This window comes from Drosophila biarmipes, chromosome 3L (assembly GCF_025231255.1).
Source record: "Drosophila biarmipes strain raj3 chromosome 3L, RU_DBia_V1.1, whole genome shotgun sequence".
NCBI lineage: Eukaryota > Metazoa > Arthropoda > Insecta > Diptera > Drosophilidae > Drosophila > Drosophila biarmipes.
Genome location: NC_066613.1, coordinates 1291102 through 1310068, shown reverse-complemented (window position 1 = coordinate 1310068; position 18967 = coordinate 1291102). Strand labels below are relative to the sequence as shown.

At 33.0% G+C, this 18967-nt stretch overlaps 1 protein-coding gene across 15 annotated transcripts in view; it reads left to right on the top strand.

Annotated features, from left to right (window-relative positions):
* The window catches only part of LOC108022354 (dnaJ homolog subfamily C member 16), a 274183-nt gene that overhangs the window by 71995 nt on the left and 183221 nt on the right, over positions 1–18967 (top strand). For 12 of the 15 annotated variants that reach the window (XR_007763726.1, XM_050886281.1, XM_050886280.1 and 9 more), the window contains one exon: positions 17969–18149. Coding sequence is in view for 11 of the 15 variants with exons in the window: in XM_050886281.1 (XP_050742238.1) it covers positions 17969–18149 (181 nt within the window). In the remaining 4 variants the exon portion in view is untranslated. Of the gene's footprint in view, positions 1–7276; positions 7416–15441; positions 15582–17968; positions 18150–18967 lie in introns of those variants that run through there. The other 3 variants (XM_050886284.1, XM_050886289.1, XM_050886283.1) reach the window with 3 other exon arrangements.

Below are 18967 nucleotides of genomic sequence, written 5' to 3'. Positions count from 1 at the left end.
TTCTCTTTATCAATTTTTGGGGATAAAATCTCTTAAACCGAGGTTTGATTATTGATCATTGAACTAGAGATCAGGCAGTCCATTTTTGAGATCCGAATCGAGCAGTAGTACAAATCGAGTAAAAGTAAACGAGCAGTGAATTAACTAAGTTCGACCTATTAAAAAATTGTAGTAGTGATTAAGTGATTAATAAATAAAAATAAATTTTTTTATTTAAATCACTAGTGAGAAACTTAATTTGCACACATCAGCGAAAAAAAATGCTGACCATTTACGACTGCATCGTCGCTCAGAGGGCTCTTGCAATTGGGCATATGACTACAAGGCTGATACTCGCCGCCAAATGGCTAATAACAGTCTATAAAATAACTGTTTGGACTGCACGAATATTTATATAGTGATATATTCACATATTCAGTTATGTACCAAAAAATAAGAATATGCAGCCTAGGCGATCCCACGCTGAATCAATGTGAACAATCCACGTCCGGAGCAGGCGACGCCGCTCTTCAATAACATACAAAATTCTTGCACTCTTACTCTCAAATTATTGTATACAATCAATATACCAAACGGGCGACTTCGCTCCCAAACTTATGTACAATCCATATCCCAATCTTCCCAATCTCCCAAACTTTTGGAAACAAAGGGCAGCACAAGAAAGATTTTTGTCACAAGAAATTATACTATATATATATATATAGATAGATATATATATATAATCATGCGTGCATTAAAAGACTGCTGCTCTTAAGAATACCAATTCACTTAAACATAAAATGTATATATGCCTGAGGAGGCATCGTGAGACTCGCCTTCGCTAGTTGTTTATCGGGATCAGCTCTATCGATCCACTTGATTAAAATGTATTTCAATGCATTTTTGAATGCTTCCAATGTTTTTGATTTTCACTTGAGTTCTGGTTGTGGCATATCAGGCTATTGGCCTTTGGTTATGCATAATTTCAATTTATCTTAGATTGACTCGTTGAATACATTTACATTGCACCATTACTTTTTCGAAGTATGCCGTTAGTCACTAAGGCCTTGATCAGAAGGCTTCTACAGCTGAACAATCTTAAGGAGCATGAGGATTTCGAGTACTGCGGCCACAAGCATGCGAGTACGTCGAATGTCGTCCTTGTGGTTAATCTTCCCTCCCACATGTCAATCTTTTGAGCTATTGGTGTCCTCCTCAAGGGATTTTGGGACACCAGAATGGACTATCTGTTAGGGAATATAAAGGTGAAGAGGATAAATATGTAAGCTGGAGAGAATCGGCAGAAGTAGCCATGGGGCAATATGCCAGAGGGAGTGAAAGATTTTATTCTGCCTTATCTATATTACGAAACAAAATAACAGGAATGGCAAACGACGCCTTTACCCATAACGGTACGGTATTAAATTTCGATGCCATAATGGCCAGACTTGACTTCGTCTTTAGCGACAAAAGACCAATTCACATTATTGAACAGGAATTAAGTGTATTGAGTCAGGGAAAATTATCCATAATGGATTATTATGGTACAGTTAATAGAAAATTAACTCTGCTAATTAATAAAACTATTATGACCTACGGTAGAAACAAACCTATAACAGCGGAAATGAATGAGAAACATAGGAAAACAGCTCTTAGAGTTTTCATTACCGGCCTCAACGTCCAAATTTCAGATACTATTTTCTCAATGAATCCACCTGACCTACCAAATGCAATGGTCATAGTTCAGGAACTGGAAAGCAACAACATGAGGGCTCATTTCGCAAATAGCTTCTCTACTACTCAGAGAAAACATAGTGAGCCAAACTCTAGTGGAAATGGACAAACACATTTCAAACACAAGACTAGACAGCAAAACAATAGTTATAGTAACCAGCGAAACAATAATAATTTAAGGTTTAATCATGACACCTACCAGAACAAAAATACTTACGGTTATTATAATCAGAATAAAAATAATTCTTGGAACCAGGGTAGATTTAATAATAACCAACAAAAACAGTGGAACACCTATAGGCAACCACAAAATAACCCGGAACCAATGGAGGTAGACGAGTCTATCCAGGTTCAGAATAAGGCTAACAACGGCTTTAATCAAGGCTATAATAAATATCAAAATAATAATTATAGTCAGAACAAGTGGGATCAAACAAAAAAATTTGAGACCCAGAACACTCAGCAAGGACAAGCCCAAAATAAAAGGGTACCAACTGGAACTGTTAACCAACCGGCTAACAAGACGATGAGATTAAATTACATTGAGGAGAACCATTTTTTAGACAAAAGTCAGGAGTAGGCTTACCCTACTTAATTAGAAATGACCCAAAAATAAATAAAAAATTAAAAATATTAATTGACACTGGGGCAACCTCGTGTTATATAAGAACAGGAATTTATAAAAATAAGAACGAGCTTCAAATTTACAAAAGAGTATCTACATTGAATGGATATTTAATAATTAAATATTATCATATGATAACTATTTTTGATACGCGATATACTTTTTATGAAATAGATGGACAGATTTACTGGTCGGCTATACTCTATTAAAAAAATAGGAGCGGTAATTGATACAGCTAAGGGACTAATTAAATATAATGGAATAGAAGAAAAATTAAATTATGATAACGGAAACATATTAAACCAACATTCTTTAACAGAAGAAAAAACCATTCTTCCATTAAAAGAATTTAAATTAAAAAAATACTTTGATGAAAAAATCAAAAAATTTAATGAAAAATCAGATCCGAATCTGAAATGGGTAATCAAAGCGAATCTAGTTTGGGATATACAAATCCTGAACACGCCGTCGTTGAAAAATCCGAGAAAAATAAAAGTTTGGAATTCAAAAATTCCGAACACGCCGTCGTTGAAAAATCCGACAAAAATAAAAGTTTGGAATTTAAATATTCTGAACACGCCGTCGTTGAACTACCCGACAATCAAAAAATAAACAACATAAAAATATCGTCTACAGATCAATGAAAAGATATGGAGAACGGAATATTACATATTGTCAATGAAAATAAATATGCAGATTCCATTTAGGACAGATATCCGCGGTGAAATAAACACCGTAAATGATAGGGCCATTTACAGCAAACAATACCCTTATGCTCAATAAGCTTCAGATTTTGTAAATTCTGAATTTAATCGAATGTTAATTGAAGAAATGATAAGGCCAAGTAGGTCACCAGTACTAGTAGTACCAAAAAAGGGTTTCAAAGAAGACGGAACTTCAAAACTCAGACTCGTAATTGATTATAAAAAACTCAATAAAAATACAATACCAGATAGATATCCAATGCAGGACCCTTCAGTGATTTTGTCAAATCTTGGGAAAGCCAAATACTTTTCAACAATTGACTTGGAATCTGGATTTCATCAGATTCTCATGAATGAACCAGACATTCAGAAAACCTCATTTTCAATAAACAACGGGAAATACGAATTCCTAAGAATGCCTTTCGGTTTGACCAACGCTCCAAGAATATTCCAACGAGCGATGGATGATATTTTAAGAGAACAAGTGGGTAAAACATGTCACGTTTATATGGATGACATAATTATATTTTCAAAAACCATTGAACAACATTACAAAGATTTAATTCTCATTATTAAAATTTTGCTGAACGCAAACATCAAAATTTCAATAAAAAAATCAAAGTTCTTCAAATTAGAAACCAATTTTCTCGGTTACGTTGTTTCCCACAATGTGATAAAAACCGATAACGAAAAATTTTCTACTATCGTAAAATATCCGATACCTAAAAATATTCGAGAGCTTAGAAGCTTCCTAGGCCTTACAGGATATTACAGAAAATTTGTGCAAAATTACGGAAAGATAGCTAAACCTTTAACAAAATATTTAGAAGGCCAAAACGGCAAAGTATCAAAAAAGGCACGTAAAACTACAGTTAGATGATTCAGCTGTAAGAGCTTTTAACGAGCTCAAAGAAAATTTAATTGCACAAGTAGAACTAGTACAACCAGACTATAATAAAAAATTTACTCTAACAACGGACGCATCAGACTTAACAATTGGTGCTGTTCTTTCTCAGGAAGGAAAACCAATTACATATATTTCAAAAACTCTGACAAAAACCGAACAATTATACGCAACCAATAAAAAGGAACTTTTAGCCATTGTATGGGCTTTTAAAAATCTTCGAAATTATTTATATGGGGTTAACAACATTGAGATCTATACTGATCATCAACCTCTTTCATTTTCCATTTCTCAAAAAAATCCAAATATTGAGATGAAAAGGTGGTATTCCTTTATTGAAAGCTATTCACCCAAAATTATTTACAAGCCAGGAGCAACAAATGTTGTTGCGAACGCTTTATCTAGGATTCAAATAAATAACTTAACGGAATGTAATGAATCGGTCTCAGATCAAAATACTCAGCATTCTGCAGAGAGTAGTTTTGAGAATGTAATACAAGAAACCCGAAAACCCTTAAACCCTTAAACCAGTTTAAGCAACAATTGCTAATAGCAACGGGGAGGTATACAATACATGAGTCGATTAATGTATTCGGAAATATTAGACATATAATAGAGTATGACACTCCAGAAAATTTAGTATCAATCTTAAGGGAATATATTCCACCCAATATAACAGTAGGAGTTCACTGTACTCTAGAAGATTTTTACAGAATTCAAAAACCACTTAAGGACAATTTTATAAATAAATTGTTATACACAAGGACATTTGTCCAGGATGTCGAGAACGCTGAAGACAGATCTCTTATTATCACAGAAACTCATTGTAGAGCTCATAGAGGGCTATATGAAAATTATAAACAAATAACTAGACTCTATTATTGGCCAAATTTATACAAAAAGCTTAAGGAGTTTATAAAGAATTGCACTATCTGCAATCAAAACAAATACAACAGGCACCCAGTACAGATTACTATCGGTCAAGCACCAATCCCAGACAGAGAAGGTGAGAATTTGCATCTTGACATATTTTACGCCCAAAATCTTATATTCATTACTTGTATAGATTCGTATTCGGAATACTTAGTGGTAAAAGAAATCCCTAATAAACTGAATATAGAAAATAAAGTTTCAGAAATTTTACAACAATTTCCATTAGCCAAATCTTTGATGATAGATAACGAACCAAGTTTTTCTTCATCCCAATTTAAATCTTTTGCACAAAGAAATGGGATATCTTTATTCTTTGCAGATCCTCGACATAGTAAATAATATATCAAAAGGGCAAATAGAAAGGGCACACTCTACCTTAACAGAAATTGCTCACTGCATTAAAGATGAGCTTAATTTAATCGATTATTCCGAAATTATAATTAGAGCAGCACAAAAATATAATTTAACAATTCATTCAATAACCAATCATAGACCTTTTGATATATTATTTAATAAAATCAAACACGATGATATTCCTAAATTATTGCAGCAAGCGCAGGAGAAAATGTTACATTTTCAAAATAAAGATAGACAAAATAAGAATTATCACGTAGGAGAGGTAATTTACGAAAAGAAACATGGGGAAAGGAACAAGCTTAATTCTAGATATAAAAAACAAGTAGTTAAGGAAAACCTCCCTAATAAAGTTATTATAAATAACAGAAACCGTACGATTCATAAAGATAATATTAAATAACTTGTTTCAAATTACAGATAATGATTTCAATAATGTACTTATTATTGCTGGTAGCAACAACCAAATCCGAAATTATGGATTACACGAACCATGATTTCCTTCTTTACAAGGGTACCAAAGATGTTCTTATTTATGAATCACACGCAGATTTATAAGTCTTTATAGAGAAATAATAAATCTTGAAACAGAATTTCTAAAGGGTCACGACAACAAGAAGTTCCTTTGGGAAATATCCCACGATTTAGAAATTATCAAAATACTTATCTCTCAAGTTATACCCAGTAGATCAAAAAGAGGCATTAATGAAATAGGCACCATTTGGAAATGGATAGCGGGAACACCAGATCATGATGATTTCATAACAGTCCAAAATAAAATCGATGATTTAATACAAAATAATAACGATCAATTCGTTATTAATTCTAAAATATTTAAAGAGATAAAATCTTTGTCTAAACAATTCAAAACAGCCTTTAAAAATCAAGAAATTCCACTTAGAAAATATCGTCTGCGTTTGCTTACTTACGATCTTATGAATTTAATGGACACAATTACACTTGCCAAAATTGATGTATTTAATAAGAATACTAAAATTCTAAACAATGATGATATACTAGAAATTTATAAGCACGAAGATAGTCTTGTAGTTATAACAGACCTTTTAGATATATCTGAATTTAAAATCGCTTTGCATCAAGATCTTATTATAATTTACATAAAATACCCTATTATTACCGATCGTTGTGAAGTTTACAATTCAAGATCCATTTCACATAATGATGGAAAATTATTAATTGATAATCACGTCGAAAAATGTAGAAGTAAGTACTATGTAATGTCTAATTTTAAAACAGAAATATTTAATAATTATTGCTCACTTAACCCAGAAGGCTCTTGTTTCACTAGATTACTAAATGGAGAAAAATCCTTTTGTATCAAAATCCGAGAAAAAAATAAAAATGTAGATGTAATCCAAGATGGAGCCATTTTTGTAAATGGAGAAAATACAGTTAATGACACTAATTTTTTAGTATCCGAATATATTATATCTAATGATTCGGAACTCACATTCGATAATGTATATATATATATATAATCATGAGTGCATTAAAAGACTGCTGCTCTTAAGAATACCAAGTCACTAGTTGTTTATCGGGATCAGCTCTATCGATTCACTTGATTTAAATGTATTTCAATGCATTTTTGAATGCTTCCAATGTTTTTGAATTTCACTTGAGTTCTGGTTGTAGCATATCAGGCTATTGGCCTTTGGTTATGCACAAGTTCAATTTATCCTAGATTGACTCGTTGGATACATTTACATTGCACCATTACTTTTTCGAAGTATGCCGTTAGTCACTAAGGCCTTGATCGGATGGCTTCTACAACTGAACAATCTTAAGGAGCATGAGGATTTCGAGTACTGCGGCCACAAGCATGCCAGTACGTCGAATGTCGTCCTTGTGGTTGATCTTCCCTCCCACATGAAAATCTTTTGAGCTATTGGTGTCCTCCTCAAGGGATTTTGGATCCTAGTGGCTTCCGTCAGCAAGACACCAGAATGGACTATCCCCATTTTTTCTAATCATCTAAGGTCTTTTATACCATAGTAGAGCTTTTACTTAGCTGTCAGTTTTTATCGGATAAACTACGTGTTCCCACCTAGGATTACTATCTCTCGGTATCCGATATCTTTGGAGCCAACGGCCGGCTGTTGTTCTTTGGGGATATGGTTATCAGTAGGTGGATCGTGCCCGTTGTTCTAATCACGTGACATCAGTAAGTTGCCGAATTACAATTTCTTTTAACTCTATTAGCTGTATTTTTAAGTCAAATACACCCTCTCCTCCGACTTAGGATTCGTCGTTGAATCTTTCTATATGGAGGGCGTACGTAACAGGTTCTAGCCCCAACTTAAAGTAGTTTTTATTTAAACACGGATAAAAAATTACGGCAAGATATGATGCTAGCGATTTGGAAACCTTGACTTAGCTCAGTTCTTCTAAAGGCTAGAAAGAAAGGACGGTATTAAAAAAAAACAAAACAAACTAAAACTGGCACAGGGAGAAAATATCTGTAAACAAGTTTCAATTGACAATTTTTAAGAATATGGGCAATAAAATATTAAAATCATTGAGAGTAGCGCTACTTAAACAGGTGAACGTAAATAAAAGCAAGGAAGAACGCTATAGTCGAGTGCCTTGGCTTTGAGATACCCGTTACTCAGCTTAAGGGAATTGGAGATATATAAGCAGCAAAGCGATATTGTTATGTTATGTGAGCGGCAGACAGATTTAAGCGTTTAAGCTGTTTGTGGGCGAGCAAGTATTTAATACTAAAATTCTAAACAATAATGATATAATAGAAATTTATAAGCACGAAGATAGACCTGTAGTTATAACATACCTTTTAGATATATCTGAATTTAAAATCGCTTTGCATCAAGATCTTATTATAATTTACATAAAATACATTTCACATAATGATGGAAAATTATTAATTGATAATCACGTCGCAAAATGTAGAAATAAGTACCATGTAATGTCTAATTTTAAGACAGAAATATTTAATAATTATTGCACACTTAACCCAGAAGGCTCTTGTTTCACTAGATTACTAAATGGAGAAAAATCTTTTTGCATCAAAATCCGAGAAAAAAATAAAAATGTAGATGTAATCCAAGATGGAGCCATTTTTGTAAATGGAGAAAATACAGTTAATGACACTCATTTAAATGGGTCATATTTAATAAATTTTAATGGCACCACTAAAATTAATAATATTTCCTACACCAAAGTAGACAATAAGATATTGGAATACATCATAGCTCGAAAATATACAGATTTTTTAGTATCCGAATATATTATATCTTATGATTCGGAACTCACATTCGATAATATTAACATACTAAATCCATTTATTCAAATTAAACATACTCAAATACCAGTTACGTTAATATTATTCATATTCACATTTATATATTTAACTATTATGATTGTAATCAAATTCAGAAATTTTAATATTCAAACCATGGCAAATTCATATAGAAATTGAACCAGAAAACAATATTTCCGATAATGAAATAAATAATATACCCGATAATGAAAATACCCTAGAAGAAAATATCATTGTCGAATTAACCCAACAATTACATTCAATATACCTATCAGTTCCAATGAATCGGGACGATTCAATTTAGAATGTTATATGACACATTATTTAGGGGCTCTTACCCAATTTATAAACAACTTTGAGCCGAGAGCCAATTTCCAAAAACCTCTGACAGACCCGAGATAAACCCGTGGTCAGCTATTTCTTTCAAACAGGCCTCCGAATCATTCCCACCCAGATCAATTTCACGCAGCCCAAATCAAACGGATGCTGTAAACATCCAGTCCGCTAACGTAAACAAAAGATCCCCAAAGCGAGCCCCGAGTCCGTTAACGTAAATAAAAAGATCCCCAAAGCGGTCTCTAAAACTCCGCTAATGTAAACACCAATTTCCTATTTCCTATTTCATCCTATTTTCCGACTCTCTTGTGCCATTCTCTTTATCAATTTTTGGGGATAAAATCTCTTAAGCCGAGGTTTGATTATTGATCATTGAACTAGAGATCAGGCAGTCCATTTTTGAGATCCGAATCGAGCAGTAGTACAAATCGAGTAAAAGTAAACGAGCAGTGAATTAACTAAGTTCGACCTATTAAAAAATTGTAGTAGTGATTAAGTGATTAATAAATAAAAATAAATTTTTTTATTTAAATCACTAGTGAGAAACTTAATTTGCACACATCAGCGAAAAAAAATGCTGACCATTTACGACTGCATCGTCGCTCAAAGGGCTCTTGCAATTGGGCATATAACTACAAGGCTGATACTCGCCGCCAAATGGCTAATAACAGTCTATAAAATAACTGTTTGGACTGCACGAATATTTATATAGTGATATATTCACATATTCAGTTATGTACCAAAAAATAAGAATATGCAGCCTAGGCGATCCCACGCTGAATCAATGTGAACAATCCACGTCCGGAGCAGGCGACGCCGCTCTTCAATAACATACAAAATTCTTGCACTCTTACTCTCAAATTATTGTATACAATCAATATCCCAAACGGGCGACTTCGCTCCCAAACTTATTTACAATCCATATCCCAATCTTCCCAATCTCCCAAACTTTTGGAAACAAAGGGCAGCACAAGAAAGATTTTTGTCACAAGAAATTATACTATATATATATATATATAGATAGATATATATATATAATCATGCGTGCATTAAAAGACTGCTGCTCTTAAGAATACCAATTCACTTAAACATAAAATGTATATATGCCTGAGGCATCGTGAGACTCGCCTTCGCTAGTTGTTTATCGGGATCAGCTCTATCGATCCACTTGATTAAAATGTATTTCAATGCATTTTTGAATGCTTCCAATGTTTTTGATTTTCACTTGAGTTCTGGTTGTGGCATATCAGGCTATTGGCCTTTGGTTATGCATAATTTTAATTTATCTTAGATTGACTCGTTGAATACATTTACATTGCACCATTACTTTTTCGAAGTATGCCGTTTTCACTAAGGCCTTGATCAGAAGGCTTCTACAGCTGATTTGAGATAATATTTTCTCAATGAATCCACCTGACCTACCAAATGCAATGGTCATAGTTCAGGAACTGGAAAGCAACAACATGAGGGCTCATTTCGCAAATAGCTTCTCTACTACTCAGAGAAAACATAGTGAGCCAAACTCTAGTGGAAATGGACAAACACATTTCAAACACAAGACTAGACAGCAAAACAATAGTTATAGTAACCAGCGAAACAATAATAATTTAAGGTTTAATCATGACACCTACCAGAACAAAAATACTTACGGTTATTATAATCAGAATAAAAATAATTCTTGGAACCAGGGTAGATTTAATAATAACCAACAAAAACAGTGGAACACCTATAGGCAACCACAAAATAACCCGGAACCAATGGAGGTAGACGAGTCTATCCAGGTTCAGAATAAGGCTAACAACGGCTTTAATCAAGGCTATAATAAATATCAAAATAATAATTATAGTCAGAACAAGTGGGATCAAACAAAAAAATTTGAGACCCAGAACACTCAGCAAGGACAAGCCCAAAATAAAAGGGTACCAACTGGAACTGTTAACCAACCGGCTAACAAGACGATGAGATTAAATTACATTGAGGAGAACCATTTTTTAGACAAAAGTCAGGAGTAGGCTTACCCTACTTAATTAGAAATGACCCAAAAATAAATAAAAAATTAAAAATATTAATTGACACTGGGGCAACCTCGTGTTATATAAGAACAGGAATTTATAAAAATAAGAACGAGCTTCAAATTTACAAAAGAGTATCTACATTGAATGGATATTTAATAATTAAATATTATCATATGATAACTATTTTTGATACGCGATATACTTTTTATGAAATAGATGGACAGATTTACTGGTCGGCTATACTCTATTAAAAAAATAGGAGCGGTAATTGATACAGCTAAGGGACTAATTAAATATAATGGAATAGAAGAAAAATAATTTAAATATTCTGAACATGCCGTCGTTGAACTACCCGACAATCAAAAAATAAACAACATAAAAATATCGTCTACAGATCAATGAAAAGATATGGAGAACGGAATATTACATATTATCAATGAAAATAAATATGCAGATTCCATTTAGGACAGATATCCGCGGTGAAATAAACACCGTAAATGATAGGGCCATTTACAGCAAACAATACCCTTATGCTCAATAAGCTTCAGATTTTGTAAATTCTGAATTTAATCGAATGATAAGGCCAAGTAGGTCACCAGTACTAGTAGTACCAAAAAAGGGTTTCAATGAAGACGGAACTTCAAAACTCAGACTCGTAATTGATTATAAAAAACTCAATAAAAATACAATACCAGATAGATATCCAATGCAGGACCCTTCAGTGATTTTGTCAAATCTTGGGAAAGCCAAATACTTTTCAACAATTGACTTGGAATCTGGATTTCATCAGATTCTCATGAATGAACCAGACATTCAGAAAACCTCATTTTCAATAAACAACGGGAAATACGAATTCCTAAGAATGCCTTTCGGTTTGACCAACGCTCCAAGAATATTCCAACGAGCGATGGATGATATTTTAAGAGAACAAGTGGGTAAAACATGTCACGTTTATATGGATGACATAATTATATTTTCAAAAACAATTGAACAACATTACAAAGATTTAATTCTCATTATTAAAATTTTGCTGAACGCAAACATCAAAATTTCAATAGAAAAATCAAAGTTCTTCAAATTAGAAACCAATTTTCTCGGTTACGTTGTTTCCCACAATGTGATAAAAACCGATACCGAAAAAATTTCTACTATCGTAAAATATCCGATACCTAAAAATATTCGAGAGCTTAGAAGCTTCCTAGGCCTTACAGGATATTACAGAAAATTTGTGCAAAATTACGGAAAGATAGCTAAACCTTTAACAAAATATTTAGAAGGCCAAAACGGCAAAGTATCAAAAAAGGCACGTAAAACTACAGTTAGATGATTCAGCTGTAAGAGCTTTTAACGAGCTCAAAGAAAATTTAATTGCACAAGTAGAACTAGTACAACCAGACTATAATAAAAAATTTACTCTAACAACGGACGCATCAGACTTAACAATTGGTGCTGTTCTTTCTCAGGAAGGAAAACCAATTACATATATTTCAAAAACTCTGACAAAAACCGAACAATTATACGCAACCAATAAAAAGGAACTTTTAGCCATTGTATAGGCTTTTAAAAATCTTCGAAATTATTTATATGGGGTTAACAACATTGAGATCTATACTGATCATCAACCTCTTTCATTTTCCATTTCTCAAAAAAATCCAAATATTGAGATGAAAAGGTGGTATTCCTTTATTGAAAGCTATTCACCCAAAATTATTTACAAGCCAGGAGCAACAAATGTTGTTGCGAACGCTTTATCTAGGATTCAAATAAATAACTTAACGGAATGTAATGAATCGGTCTCAGATCAAAATACTCAGCATTCTGCAGAGAGTAGTTTTGAGAATGTAATACAAGAAACCCGAAAACCCTTAAACCAGTTTAAGCAACAATTGCTAATAGCAACGGGGAGGTATACAATACATGAGTCGATTAATGTATTCGGAAATATTAGACATATAATAGAGTATGACACTCCAGAAAATTTAGTATCAATCTTAAGGGAATATATTCCACCCAATATAACAGTAGGAGTTCACTGTACTCTAGAAGATTTTTACAGAATTCAAAAACCACTTAAGGACAATTTTATAAATAAATTGTTATACACGAGGACATTTGTCCAGGATGTCGAGAACGCTGAAGACAGATCTCTTATTATCACAGAAACTCATTGTAGAGCTCATAGAGGGCTATATGAAAATTATAAACAAATAACTAGACTCTATTATTGGCCAAATTTATACAAAAAGCTTAAGGAGTTTATAAAGAATTGCACTATCTGCAATCAAAACAAAAAAAATGTATAGATTCGTATTCGGAATACTTAGTGGTAAAAGAAATCCCTAATAAACTGAATAAAGAAAATAAAGTTTCAGAAATTTTACAACAATTTCCATTAGCCAAATCTTTGATGATAGATAACGAACCAAGTTTTTCTTCATCCCAATTTAAATCTTTTGCACAAAGAAATGGGATATCTTTATTCTTTGCAGATCCTCGACATAGTACGTCTAACGGACAAATAGAAAGGTCACACTCTACCTTAACAGAAATTGCTCGCTGCATTAAAGATGAGCTTAATTTAATCGATTATTCCGAAATTATAATTAGAGCAGCACAAAAATATAATTTAACAATTCATTCAATAACCAATCATAGACCTTTTGATATATTATTTAATAAAATCAAACACGATGATATTCCTAAATTATTGCAGCAAGCGCAGGAGAAAATGTTACATTTTCAAAATAAAGATAGACAAAATAAGAATTATCACGTAGGAGAGGTAATTTACGAAAAGAAACATGGGGAAAGGAACAAGCTTAATTCTAGATATAAAAAACAAGTAGTTAAGGAAAACCTCCCTAATAAAGTTATTATAAATAACAGAAACCGTACGATTCATAAAGATAATATTAAATAACTTGTTTCAAATTACAGATAATGATTTCAATAATGTACTTATTATTGCTGGTAGCAACAACCAAATCCGAAATTATGGATTACACGAACCATGATTTCCTTCTTTACAAGGGTACCAAAGATGTTCTTATTTATGAATCACACGCAGATTTATAAGTCTTTATAGAGAAATAATAAATCTTGAAACAGAATTTCTAAAGGGTCACGACAACAAGAAGTTCCTTTGGGAAATATCCCACGATTTAGAAATTATCAAAATACTTATCTCTCAAGTTATACCCAGTAGATCAAAAAGAGGCATTAATGAAATAGGCACCATTTGGAAATGGATAGCGGGAACACCAGATCATGATGATTTCATAACAGTCCAAAATAAAATCGATGATTTAATACAAAATAATAACGATCAATTCGTTATTAATTCTAAAATATTTAAAGAGATAAAATCTTTGTCTAAACAATTCAAAACAGCCTTTAAAAATCAAGAAATTCCACTTAGAAAATATCGTCTGCGTTTGCTTACTTACGATCTTATGAATTTAATGGACACAATTACACTTGCCAAAATTGATGTATTTAATAAGAATACTAAAATTCTAAACAATGATGATATACTAGAAATTTATAAGCACGAAGATAGTCTTGTAGTTATAACAGACCTTTTAGATATATCTGAATTTAAAATCGCTTTGCATCAAGATCTTATTATAATTTACATAAAATACCCTATTATTACCGATCGTTGTGAAGTTTACAATTCAAGATCCATTTCACATAATGATGGAAAATTATTAATTGATAATCACGTCGAAAAATGTAGAAGTAAGTACTATGTAATGTCTAATTTTAAAACAGAAATATTTAATAATTATTGCTCACTTAACCCAGAAGGCTCTTGTTTCACTAGATTACTAAATGGAGAAAAATCCTTTTGTATCAAAATCCGAGAAAAAAATAAAAATGTAGATGTAATCCAAGATGGAGCCATTTTTGTAAATGGAGAAAATACAGTTAATGACACTAATTTTTTAGTATCCGAATATATTATATCTAATGATTCGGAACTCACATTCGATAATGTATATATATATATATAATCATGAGTGCATTAAAAGACTGCTGCTCTTAAGAATACCAAGTCACTAGTTGTTTATCGGGATCAGCTCTATCGATTCACTTGATTTAAATGTATTTCAATGCATTTTTGAATGCTTCCAATGTTTTTGAATTTCACTTGAGTTCTGGTTGTAGCATATCAGGCTATTGGCCTTTGGTTATGCACAAGTTCAATTTATCCTAGATTGACTCGTTGGATACATTTACATTGCACCATTACTTTTTCGAAGTATGCCGTTAGTCACTAAGGCCTTGATCGGATGGCTTCTACAACTGAACAATCTTAAGGAGCATGAGGATTTCGAGTACTGCGGCCACAAGCATGCCAGTACGTCGAATGTCGTCCTTGTGGTTGATCTTCCCTCCCACATGAAAATCTTTTGAGCTATTGGTGTCCTCCTCAAGGGATTTTGGATCCTAGTGGCTTCCGTCAGCAAGACACCAGAATGGACTATCCCCATTTTTTCTAATCATCTAAGGTCTTTTATACCATAGTAGAGCTTTTACTTAGCTGTCAGTTTTTATCGGATAAACTACGTGTTCCCACCTAGGATTACTATCTCTCGGTATCCGATATCTTTGGAGCCAACGGCCGGCTGTTGTTCTTTGGGGATATGGTTATCAGTAGGTGGATCGTGCCCGTTGTTCTAATCACGTGACATCAGTAAGTTGCCGAATTACAATTTCTTTTAACTCTATTAGCTGTATTTTTAAGTCAAATACACCCTCTCCTCCGACTTAGGATTCGTCGTTGAATCTTTCTATATGGAGGGCGTACGTAACAGGTTCTAGCCCCAACTTAAAGTAGTTTTTATTTAAACACGGATAAAAAATTACGGCAAGATATGATGCTAGCGATTTGGAAACCTTGACTTAGCTCAGTTCTTCTAAAGGCTAGAAAGAAAGGACGGTATTAAAAAAAAACAAAACAAACTAAAACTGGCACAGGGAGAAAATATCTGTAAACAAGTTTCAATTGACAATTTTTAAGAATATGGGCAATAAAATATTAAAATCATTGAGAGTAGCGCTACTTAAACAGGTGAACGTAAATAAAAGCAAGGAAGAACGCTATAGTCGAGTGCCTTGGCTTTGAGATACCCGTTACTCAGCTTAAGGGAATTGGAGATATATAAGCAGCAAAGCGATATTGTTATGTTATGTGAGCGGCAGACAGATTTAAGCGTTTAAGCTGTTTGTGGGCGAGCAAGTATTTAATACTAAAATTCTAAACAATAATGATATAATAGAAATTTATAAGCACGAAGATAGACCTGTAGTTATAACATACCTTTTAGATATATCTGAATTTAAAATCGCTTTGCATCAAGATCTTATTATAATTTACATAAAATACATTTCACATAATGATGGAAAATTATTAATTGATAATCACGTCGCAAAATGTAGAAATAAGTACCATGTAATGTCTAATTTTAAGACAGAAATATTTAATAATTATTGCACACTTAACCCAGAAGGCTCTTGTTTCACTAGATTACTAAATGGAGAAAAATCTTTTTGCATCAAAATCCGAGAAAAAAATAAAAATGTAGATGTAATCCAAGATGGAGCCATTTTTGTAAATGGAGAAAATACAGTTAATGACACTCATTTAAATGGGTCATATTTAATAACTTTTAATGGCACCACTAAAATTAATAATATTTCCTACACCAATGTAGACAATAAGATATTGGAATACATCATAGCTCGAAAATATACAGATTTTTTAGTATCCGAATATATTATATCTTATGATTCGGAACTCACATTCGATAATATTAACATACTAAATCCATTTATTCAAATTAAACATACTCAAATACCAGTTACGTTAATATTATTCATATTCACATTTATATATTTAACTATTATGATTGTAATCAAATTCAGAAATTTTAATATTCAAACCATGGCAAATTCATATAGAAATTGAACCAGAAAACAATATTTCCGATAATGAAATAAATAATATACCCGATAATGAAAATACCCTACAAGAAAATATCATTGTCGAATTAACCCAACAATTACATTCAATATACCTATCAGTTCCAATGAATCGGGACGATTCAATTTAGAATGGGGGAGTTATATGACACATTATTTAGGGGCTCTTACCCAATTTATAAACAACTTTGAGCCGAGAGCCAATTTCCAAAAACCTCTGACAGACCCGAGATAAACCCGTGGTCAGCTATTTCTTTCAACCAGGCCTCCGAATCATTCCCACCCAGATCAATTTCACGCAGCCCAAATCAAACGGATGCTGTAAACATCCAGTCCGCTAACGTAAACAAAAGATCCCCAAAGCGAGCCCCGAGTCCGTTAACGTAAACAAAAAGATCCCCAAAGCGGTCTCTAAAACTCCGCTAATGTAAACACCAATTTCCGGCCAAGATTGGACTTCAAATTTAATTGGCATATTGCATCATCCTATTTTCCGACTCTCTTGTGCCATTCTCTTTATCAATTTTTGGGGATAAATTCTCTTAAGCCGAGGTTTGATTATTGATCATTGAACTAGAGATCAGGCAGTCCGTTTTTGAGATCCAAATCGAGCAGTAGTACAAATCGAGTAAAAGTAAACGAGCAGTGAATTAACTAAGTTCGACCTATTAAAAAATTGTAGTAGTGATTAAGTGATTAATAAATAAAAATAAATTTTTTTAATTAAATCACTAGTGAGAAACTTAATTTGCACATACATTGGTTGGTTGTCGCTGTGTGTGTACAAGGGAGCGGCTGGCTCTAGGACGCTCCCTCTCTGGCTCTAGAACAAATTTTCAAGAGAGCCTGGAGCCAGTTCTAGAGCCAGTAAGAACAAATCGAAAAACATAGTATGGAACGCCATATTATTCTAAAGTTTTTGTTAAATTTATCTGCAGTACACATAATATATACTGAAATAACCGGTAGGTGGCGCTTTACAATATCGCATTGATGCTTATCTACATTTCGAGGTTATATATTACGTCAATATAAATTTTACATAAAGAGACTCCGCGATGTTCTCATCAATTTTGTTCAAATTTATTTTTATTACAGACTTTATACGTAAAAAACTACCACTTAACATTTTTCAACACATTGAAAATGACAATTTAAATGATTTTCTTGGTGGATGGATGGACAACAGAGTAAGAGCTTTAGCATTTGAGCCTCGCAATTTGATAAGATTACGGTACCTACTTACCGCATTTGAATTCCACGACCGCATCGCATTTGGGTAAGATATACCACAATACAAAATTTAAGTATATGTATAGTAATACTTTATATATACTTTTTATACTCTTGCAGAGGGTATAATGATTTCGTCAGAAGTTTGCAACACATTGAAGGAAACGTTTCCCACCCCATAACGTATATTTATTCTTGATCAGCGTCACTAGACGAGTCGATCTAACTATGTCCGTCTGTCCGTCCGTTTCTACGCAAACTAGTATCTCAGTTTAAAAGCTATCGGTCTGAAACTTTCCCAAAAGTCTTCTTTCTATTGCAGGTAGTATATAAGTCGGAACCAGCCGGATCGGACAACTATATCTTATTGCTTTCATAGGAACTATCGGGGAAAAATTAAAAAAAAAAATTGTCTTTGCTGTTTTTTAAAATAAACCTTTCTAGGCTTGGAAATAACATTTTTAAATTAGTTCTGAATTTCGAATTAAATTAAATAAAACAAGGAAGAACTCTACAGCCGAGTGCCTCGACTATAAAATATCCGTTATTTGTTAAAGGGAGCAAAAGGTAAACGGAGATATGTAAGCAGCAAATCGATATTGTAAAGCGCCACCCACAAGCTATTTCAATGGGCGTGGAAAACCTTTTTATAAATCAATCGAAAGGTATTTAAAATATTTGATTTTTTCTAGGAAGAAAACTTTGGCCACCAACGTTTTGGGCGGATTGTAAGCGTGGAACTATAGGGGTCAAACTATAGATAGCAATGGGAGAAATAAATTTTAGCTGAATTAATTTTTTCTAGCATAAAAACTGTAGGCGCTATAGTTTTTCGCGGTTTGTGGGCGTATTATTATCCTCATA